General features: G+C 53.5%; 1 protein-coding gene across 1 annotated transcript; it reads right to left on the bottom strand.

Annotated features, from left to right (window-relative positions):
• Positions 1-380: 380 nt before the first annotated feature.
• BSX (brain specific homeobox) lies at positions 381-4,228 on the bottom strand. Its single transcript, XM_066255000.1, has 3 exons — positions 3,967-4,228; positions 1,647-1,843; positions 381-620 (listed from the first exon to the last, which is right to left on the bottom strand). The coding sequence occupies exons 1-3, from the start codon at positions 4,226-4,228 to the stop codon at positions 381-383; spliced, it is 699 nt and encodes a 232-aa protein (XP_066111097.1).
• Positions 4,229-7,700: the final 3,472 nt, after the last annotated feature.

The raw sequence follows: 7,700 nt of genomic DNA, 5'->3' as shown, positions 1-7,700 counted from the left end.
AGGCCGCGGGACCTGGACAACAGAGCTGGCGACAGGTGGCTGCAAGTTGAGGGCCCAGGGCACCTGCAGTCCCGGCGGAGAAATCGTCCCCCACCGAATTAGAGAGCCGACAGCCCACGTTGCCGTTCGCGCCGCTGAGGGAGCGGGAAGAGCGGCCCCAGCCCGCACGCACCCCAGGCTGGGACTCACGGAGGGCGGAGGGGATGGTGGCACTGGAGGTCGAGCCGCGGCCGCGCGGACACCGCACCGGTTGCGGGGCAGCCAGGTGCGTTTTGTTTGTCTTCCAGGAGCCAATCTCCGAAGCCAGCCAGAGTCCTCAGGTCCGGGAGGGAACTGCGCACGACCCCGGGTCTCCTCCCTGCCTCCCCGAGCCTAGCCGCTCAGAGCACTTGCGACTCCGAGCCGAGTTCCCCCTCGTCCCCAATGTCCACCTCGTCCTCCGGCTCGGTCAGCGCGAAGGGGCCCGCGGGCAGACCCAGCCGAGCCTCCGCGGGCGCGGCCTCCGGGCCGCGGGGACTGCCCTCTGGGCTTTCCGACCGGTCTGGCGCTTTGGGCTCGTCTTGACTTTTTCTCAGCTGCTTTTTATGCTTCATCCGCCTATTCTGGAACCACGTTTTCACCTGATTTCAGGGAGAAAAAAATATAAAACCACATCATTCCTTCAGACCCATAGTTACTGACAATTAGGTACTGGGCGACTGCTGGGGTTTAGGAAAACAGACTGCAACCCACTGACGAATTATTCAAGAGCTGTGACCGTCTCACCACGTTGCGCCACACCTGAACTGCGCACAAGTTATCCTAGGCTGAATGAGAATCGAACAATCTAAGTCTCCCAGAAGTAATTGTCCCGAAATAAAAATAAGGATTAAAATGGTTTGGCTAGTAAACACTAACCCTGTTATTAATTAGAATTACTAATATAATAAGTGCTCTTGAGTGTCTCTTTTACGTTCAACATCTGTTCCTCTGATCATGACATTTAAATACCCCGTTCAGCAAGACTCCGGGACAGGAAGATGCGGATCGAGCTTGCTGGTTCCCCTCAGAGGAAACCAGGGAACCGGGCAGGGCGCACGCTTTCACAGCGAGATGGGTTTCCAGGTACAAAGACGATGGGAGAGGGAGGGGACGAAGGAGTTTTGAGACTGCATTGCATCTGGAAGAAGATATTATGGTCCACTCAGGACAGGGTAATAAGGAGAAGCTTAAATTATAGTATGTGTGTGTGTGGTGGAGGCGGTATGGCTATGAGACTTGCAGCCGTAAGAGACAAAAAAAAATCTCTGTGTGTTTTTGTCTCGGGAGAAGAACCCGTCTGATCTCCTATGTCTGAGGCGGGTTGCGGCCCTGACTGAAGAAGAGTAGGAGGCACTGATATGACATTTCTCAAACCGGGAGCAACGACCAGAATCTCCGGAAGGGTTTTTTCTTCCCTGTCCAGAGCTCGCTGGAGAAGTTTTGCTTTGGTAAGTCTGACGTGAGGTTGGAAGTGGCTGTACTTGGCTACAGATCTTTGGGGCCGTCTAGAGTCTACGGGAGGGTGCCATTCTCGTTCAGGAACTCTGCCTGGGCCCAGGAGGGGTCGGGAGTGGAAGGGAGAGGAGCGGGAGCGGAGAGGAAGGCCGCTCTCTGGTCGGGCCCACCTGCGTCTCGGACAGGCTGAGCGCCGTGGCCAGCTCCACCCGCTCCGGCGTGGACAGGTAGCGCTGGATCTCGAATCTCTTCTCCAGGCCAGACAGCTGCGAGTCCGAGAACACGGTGCGAGCTTTGCGGCGGCGGCAGTGCTTCCCCGGCAGCTCCACGTGCGGAGGGTGCGGGAACAGCGCCGGGACCGGCACCCCTGCGGAGAGGAAAGCCACGCGGTGGGCAGAGCGGCCGCGCGCTCAGCAGCCCCCGCTCCGCTGCCCGCTCTGCTCCGCGCGCCTCCCGCGCCTCCGGCGCCACCGGCCTCCTCCTCTCCCCAAGGCCTCTCGAGCCCTTCTCCCGGGAATCGCAGGACACGGGGGCCAGGGGTTGGGGGGAAATCGCAGGAATACCGCTTGGAGACCTTTAGCAGGAAGTCATCTAGAAATACAAACAATAAACAGTAGGGAAAAAGGAAAAGAAAATTATAAAATAGATCCGGACGACTTTTTAAAAATGTCTTCTTGGAGAGTGAACACGCTACATGGTGAGCAGAGCTGTGCTGTAGAACTGGCCACCTGAAACCTGTATAATTATGTTAGCCAGTGTCACACCAATATATTCTATTTAAATAAAAATAAAAATGTCTTCTCGGAGAGACTGTAGAGCGTCTGCCAGCGTCCAGGCCTCGGCCGCGCCTCCGAGGTTTTCTCAGGAACGGGGCGGCCCGGGAGCTGCCTCCCTCTCCCCGCGCCTCCCCATCCCTCCAGACCCCTGACGGCGCTCCGGTGTGCTTGTGGCAAGAGAATCCTGGGCGTCGTCTTGCCTCCCAGACTCACTGAAACGCACCTTGCTCCGCCCGGAGCGCCCCGCTCGGCAGCCCGAGGCCTGAGGGAACAGGTGAAAACTCTCACCCGGAGACCCCCGGACGAAGGGAGGCCAGTTCCCGCCTCGCACGTTCCCTCGCCAGACTCGGGGCAGCGCTGAGACCCAGCTCTCTACTCTGCTACTTGGCGTTTCTCCTTCTTTCCCTCCGACCTCAGGCAGAAGGACTGAAGCGCTTTTTCTCCTCTGATCGGGGAAACTTCTGTTTTGTTAATCCCCCCCCCCCCCACCTTTGCGGGCTTGACTGTGTCGGGGAGGCACCCGGCAGGCAAGCTGCCGCAGATGGTCCGTGTCGGCCAATTCGGGGGAGAAACAAACACAGAAAACAAGCAGTCGCGCTGCCACGGGCTGTGGCCACTGCTCTTCGTGGGGACCGCCGGCACGCTGCCCGGTGCTGAAGCCGAAGCCGGGAGTCGGGCTTCGACGCCGGCCCTGTAGTTGCCCTTCCGACCCAGCGCCCAGGTATCTGGGTTTCCCGCTCCACACACACTGTTAGCCTTTGTCGTGGGTCCCAGAGCGCACGTTCCACAAACCGTCGCGTGTCTTTCCAGCCCTGGCTAGAACCGGGGCTGCTTCCCCCGCTGGGCTCTGCACTCGGACTCAACGAGTTATTCTATTCCGGCTGGGATGAAAATGCCGGAAAAGGAAGTGTAAGCGTGACCTTTTTGGAGAAAGGCGGTAAAATTTTGGGTTTTACCCACATCTCCCTGCACCGACTAGACTTTGCTGGTCCCTGCTCCTTCGCCGTGTCTGGCGAGTCAAACTTCTTTGGTGCCGGGCTCCAGCGACGCCAGCCACTGGGGCGGAGAGAGAAGCTGAGCCCAGGGTTGTGAGTTAATGCTAGACGTTGGGAGTCAAGAAGGTTAAAGGGGAGTCGCATCCCTCCTCCCACCTTTTCTTCCCTGGTCCTTGCTCCCTTATTCCGGCTAGCAGAATATCCCCAACTCTTCCACTTCTAAGCCTCCGCAGGATGAGTGGTGCACGCTTAGCACCGGGGAGGAGAGGGCTGGCCCCATGGAGTCCTGCGAGCTTCCGAGTTGCAGAGTGCCGTTCTGTTTTACGGGGTGCAGTGGGCAGGGGTCTCCCTCAGAGCAGGTAGAGACAGAGAACTGGCACTGAGAGCTGGACCAAAGTGGCCAGAAAGACCACGAGGAAGGAGACCGAGCACTGTCCACCAAGAACATTGTCAAAACCTCCAGCCACTTCTTGGCTGGGCACGTCTCCTCCATTGCCACGCGTACAGAGTGGCCAGGAGTTGCCCTCGCCGGCTGGCACGCCTCGGGGGAGCTCTGCGTGTTCTCAGCTGTATCCCCCACCTGCTACCGCTACTGAAGGGAAGGAGGCGACCAGCAGGCTGCACCAGCTCTGGCCTTTCCTAGGCTCCACCACAGGGTGAGGGTCTGTGCCGTAAGACCTGTCCTCGCATCCCCATACCTCGAAGCCCCTGTTACTTACCCGAAGTGGTGAGGAAATAAGGGTGGTGGTGATCTCCCTTATGCAGTGGGTGATGGGGGTGAGGAGCCAGGAGGGTGGGTGTGGGCATGAGGGGGTAGCCATAGTCTAGCAGAGGCACCCGGGAGGCCAGGGAGCTGGCAAAGTGGTCGGGGGCCACCTCCCGCAGCGGCTTGGGCTTATGCAGCAGGATGTCCTCAATGAAGAAGGACGTGGGCCGCTGAGAAGATGCCGGGTGTAGAGGGGAGGTGAAGTTGAGGTTCATCCTGAGCCGAGCGCCTGGCCCAGGGCGAGGGCCGAGGAGGAAGTGTAGGAAGTAGGCAGCGTCTCAGTGAGACTGGTCAAAGCCGACAAGCGCCCAGCGGGGCCCGGACGCCCGCGGCTCTCTCCTCGGCCTGGGCTACCCCGGGCGCTGGGAGAGGCGAGAGGACTCGCTCCTGGGTAGGTTGGGTCTAAGTGTAGGAGAATTGGCAGTTTGAAGAGGGGAGCCGGGAGAGCCAATGGCAAGGCCGCCAGCGCGGAGGGGAGGGTGCGGTGGGCGCGGGGCGGGGCGCTGTCCGCGGTGCTGAGTTAGACCGGCCAGACCCGGGAGAGCGGAGAGGACCGGGTTCTTGCTCCTACCAGGATTCTCCACCTCAATTTCTGCCCCGCCACCAACAGCTGCTTTGCTCCCAGCTATTTTTTAAAGATAACTAAAAAGAAAAAGTCTCTGTCCTCAGACAAACTCCTCTATAGAGAGAAAAAGGCATCTAAAGGGTTCAAAGCAATAGGGATACGGCACTTATTTTGGCATTTGGGCCTGGGTTTTAAAATGTCAGAGAAATAATAGCAAAGGAGAAGGGGAGAATTGAGGGAAAAGAGAGTCCGTATCTACTAGATCCAACTTAAATTGATGGCTGAGAGATGACTAGATTGTTGAAGTAGATAAATAAAATCATGATCAGAACATTCTTTACCTCAGTTATGAAGGGTGGTGTGAGGGAAGTTATATCTACATTAGTCAGGTAATATGGTTTGTGTAAATATATCCAGAGCTACCTCTTAATGCCAGTCTCTACTTCCTCTCTAATTTTTATTATCTCCTCATTCCACTCACAGGGCTTGCTATTTCTGCTATACTGCCTCTTTCAACCCAACACACACACACACACACACACACACACACACACACACACACACATAATTATACTAGGATTTTGACTCCAATTCCCTTTTCTAGCCTCTTTTTTCATTTCCCTCCCTCCCAATCTTTTTTCCTGTTTGTCTTTTTCTAATCTGTCACATTTATTTCCCTTGAGTCAATTTGCTAAAATTAAGGTGATCATCTACAGCACAGCAGGGGTAACTTTGGCTTGCATCTCCAAAAATTGCTCTAATTATTGGTGTTAAACTCAGGAAAATTAAAAGAAGCCACTTCTCTTCCATCTCCCCATTTTTAAGCTCTAATTTGTTGAAATCTAGTTGTCATCACAATTCCAATCACTACTGCTAATAGTAAAAGTGTTTTAATAGAGACTGAGTCCTCACAACCCATGCTATTAGATAATTAGAGGAGGTGTTAGAAAGCCAAGTGCTAATCCTTGGGCACATGGGTAGAATTTTTATCTGATCTAGCAGGTAAAACAAATTAATTACCAGAATCAATTAGGCCCCAAACTACAGTGCTGCAGGAAGTGGGAGTGCTGTATTCCATATGGATGACCTGGTAAAAATGGTAAACAGATGAGGAGATTGAGAGGAAGGAGGAGGAAGACAGAAAATAACTTTAAAATGAGATCTTAGCAAGTAGGCATCTAAATGAAGTCAGGATGATTTTTCCTGGAGTCTGAGATCTGATATTTGTTTTAAGTTTATAATGGTAAGAACTGATGACCAAGAGCAGGCCACCAAGAGGTGGCCATGGAGAGGGGAAATAGTAGACTTCCAGGAGTCATTCCTTAATCTTTAGCCCTGGTCCAGTCATCTCCCACACAGGGAGGCAGAGGAGACTTGTGTAAAAGCCCTGGGGTTGACAGTCCACACGGTACAACATCCATTCCCTCCCAGTGAGAGCTTCCAGGGAGTGGAAACCAAGCCATCTTGTCTCCTAAGATACTAAAGGCTAAGTGGCCATTGAGGATGTGGTGGGTATACAACCACACATTAGCCTCAGCAAAGAGCTTTTCCATGCCTGCTCATACCCTCTTCTTTATCCCTACACAAATGGATTTGCACTCAGCCCTGGGATTGGGATCTCAGCTTTACTATGGGATGGAGACTAACTCCTGCCTCAAATACTGAAATGAAAAGATTATTGAATGTCTCTTTGGGAGCAAGGACAGTACAAACAGTCTTTGAGTGACAGTTACCTTTGACTCAAGGCACTGAAAACCCTTTCTCAGAATTTAGCTTTATGCATCTCTAAGAGTGTTTGAGATCCAAGGAGGGAAGGGAAGGAGTGAGGATGGGCAGCCTTCTGGGTCCTTCCTCTTCCCTTTATTTCAGTGACTCTGGGCTCAGCACCCTGATCACCCTCAAAGCTTAGGATATTTTCCTGGGCCTTACTGCCTGGCCTAGATGCAGGGAAGGAGGAGGCCAATTCCTCACACTCCCATTTCTCAGTTCTGCTCATTCAAGAACTCCCTCCCCAGTAGCTCAGCACAGCCCGCTGAGTAGGAACCTAAGAAGTGAGAGATGGAGAGAGAAAACCGGATTGCCATGAGAAGGGGCAGGACCTTGAGGACTGCAGGAGTTTTCCTTCCTCTTCCCCCTTCCCTTTCAGCAATGTTGGCAAACAAAGCTCCATAGCTGAGAAAGTAGACAGCCACCAGCACCAAAGCAGGGCCCTGGGGAAGCAAAGGCCAGGACAAGGAATCGGAAGTGAAGGAGGCAGAGACAGGGATTTCTCAGTAGCTACAGAACACTGAATTCCAAGAGGGAGAAGAGGTTCTCTCCCAAGGTGGTCAGATGATCACAGCAGGGGCTTGCCATGGGGACTGTGGGCCTGAGCCCAGGACTTGAGTGGACTGGCTGTGCAGGCAGGTCTTGTCTTGGAAAAGTTCCCATGGGGTCAGGTTTCACATTCCTTAGAGCCCAGACCCTCAAGAAAAAAATCACAAGGTCAAAAAAGCTGGGAAGTATCTCTACAGTGATGGGGGTCCTAAGCAGAACTGCTGGGAAAGTTCTTTGATAAACAGAACCCAGTTCCTACCTTTCCATCAGGGCTCATGCTGGGCCCATCCTACTTCTGAGGTGGGTGATGGAGACCACCAGGGTATCCAGCCACCTCTTGATACTGAATTCCTATTTGTCCTAAGGTTTGGAGAAAGAAGCATTCCAGAGCCCACAGGTCTTTCTTTGCCCCACCCCCTCAGGCCCTCAGGGCCATTCCAGGTAAGAGGTAAATGTTATGTTTAGATCAGGGGTCTCAAACTTGCGGCCCGCTGAACAATTTTGTGCGGCCCGCAGACTAATCCACGAAGTTCAAAATATTTTGGATAAAATTAAGTAAGCCTAGGGGCCTACTTGTATTTTTCATTTCTCTAGCATCCTAGCTAGATATTAGCTTAGTTAACAGTAGTTGTGATGCGAACTACAGTTTCTGGTCGTTTTGTGACACTGAGTAAACTGCATGTACGATTGTGCTTGTTGTACTGATTTTTTTTTGTTTTCAACTGCAGTGAGAAAAGTGTTGCGTAACAGTTGCCTTTTGTAGACCTAGTGCGGCCCGCCAAATGGCTGTGATCTTGCTCTGCGGC

Source organism: Saccopteryx bilineata, chromosome 2 (genome assembly GCF_036850765.1).
Source record: "Saccopteryx bilineata isolate mSacBil1 chromosome 2, mSacBil1_pri_phased_curated, whole genome shotgun sequence".
NCBI classification, from domain to species: domain Eukaryota; kingdom Metazoa; phylum Chordata; class Mammalia; order Chiroptera; family Emballonuridae; genus Saccopteryx; species Saccopteryx bilineata.
Note: the sequence above shows the minus strand (reverse complement) of the source record. Positions and strands in the feature narration are given on the sequence as shown.

What these genes read in the sequence shown, in the direction of transcription:
- BSX (XM_066255000.1), bottom strand. Translation starts at nt 4,228, where the DNA reads ATGAACCTCAACTTCACCTCCCCTCTACACCCGGCATCTTCTCAGCGG. An exon ending in TTATTTCCTCACCACTTCGG is followed by an intron (nt 1,844 to 3,966) that starts GTAAGTAACAGG and finishes TCCTCTCCGCAG; the next exon opens with GGGTGCCGGTCCCGGCGCTG. An exon ending in TCAGCCTGTCCGAGACGCAG is followed by an intron (nt 621 to 1,646) that starts GTGGGCCCGACC and finishes CCCTGAAATCAG; the next exon opens with GTGAAAACGTGGTTCCAGAA.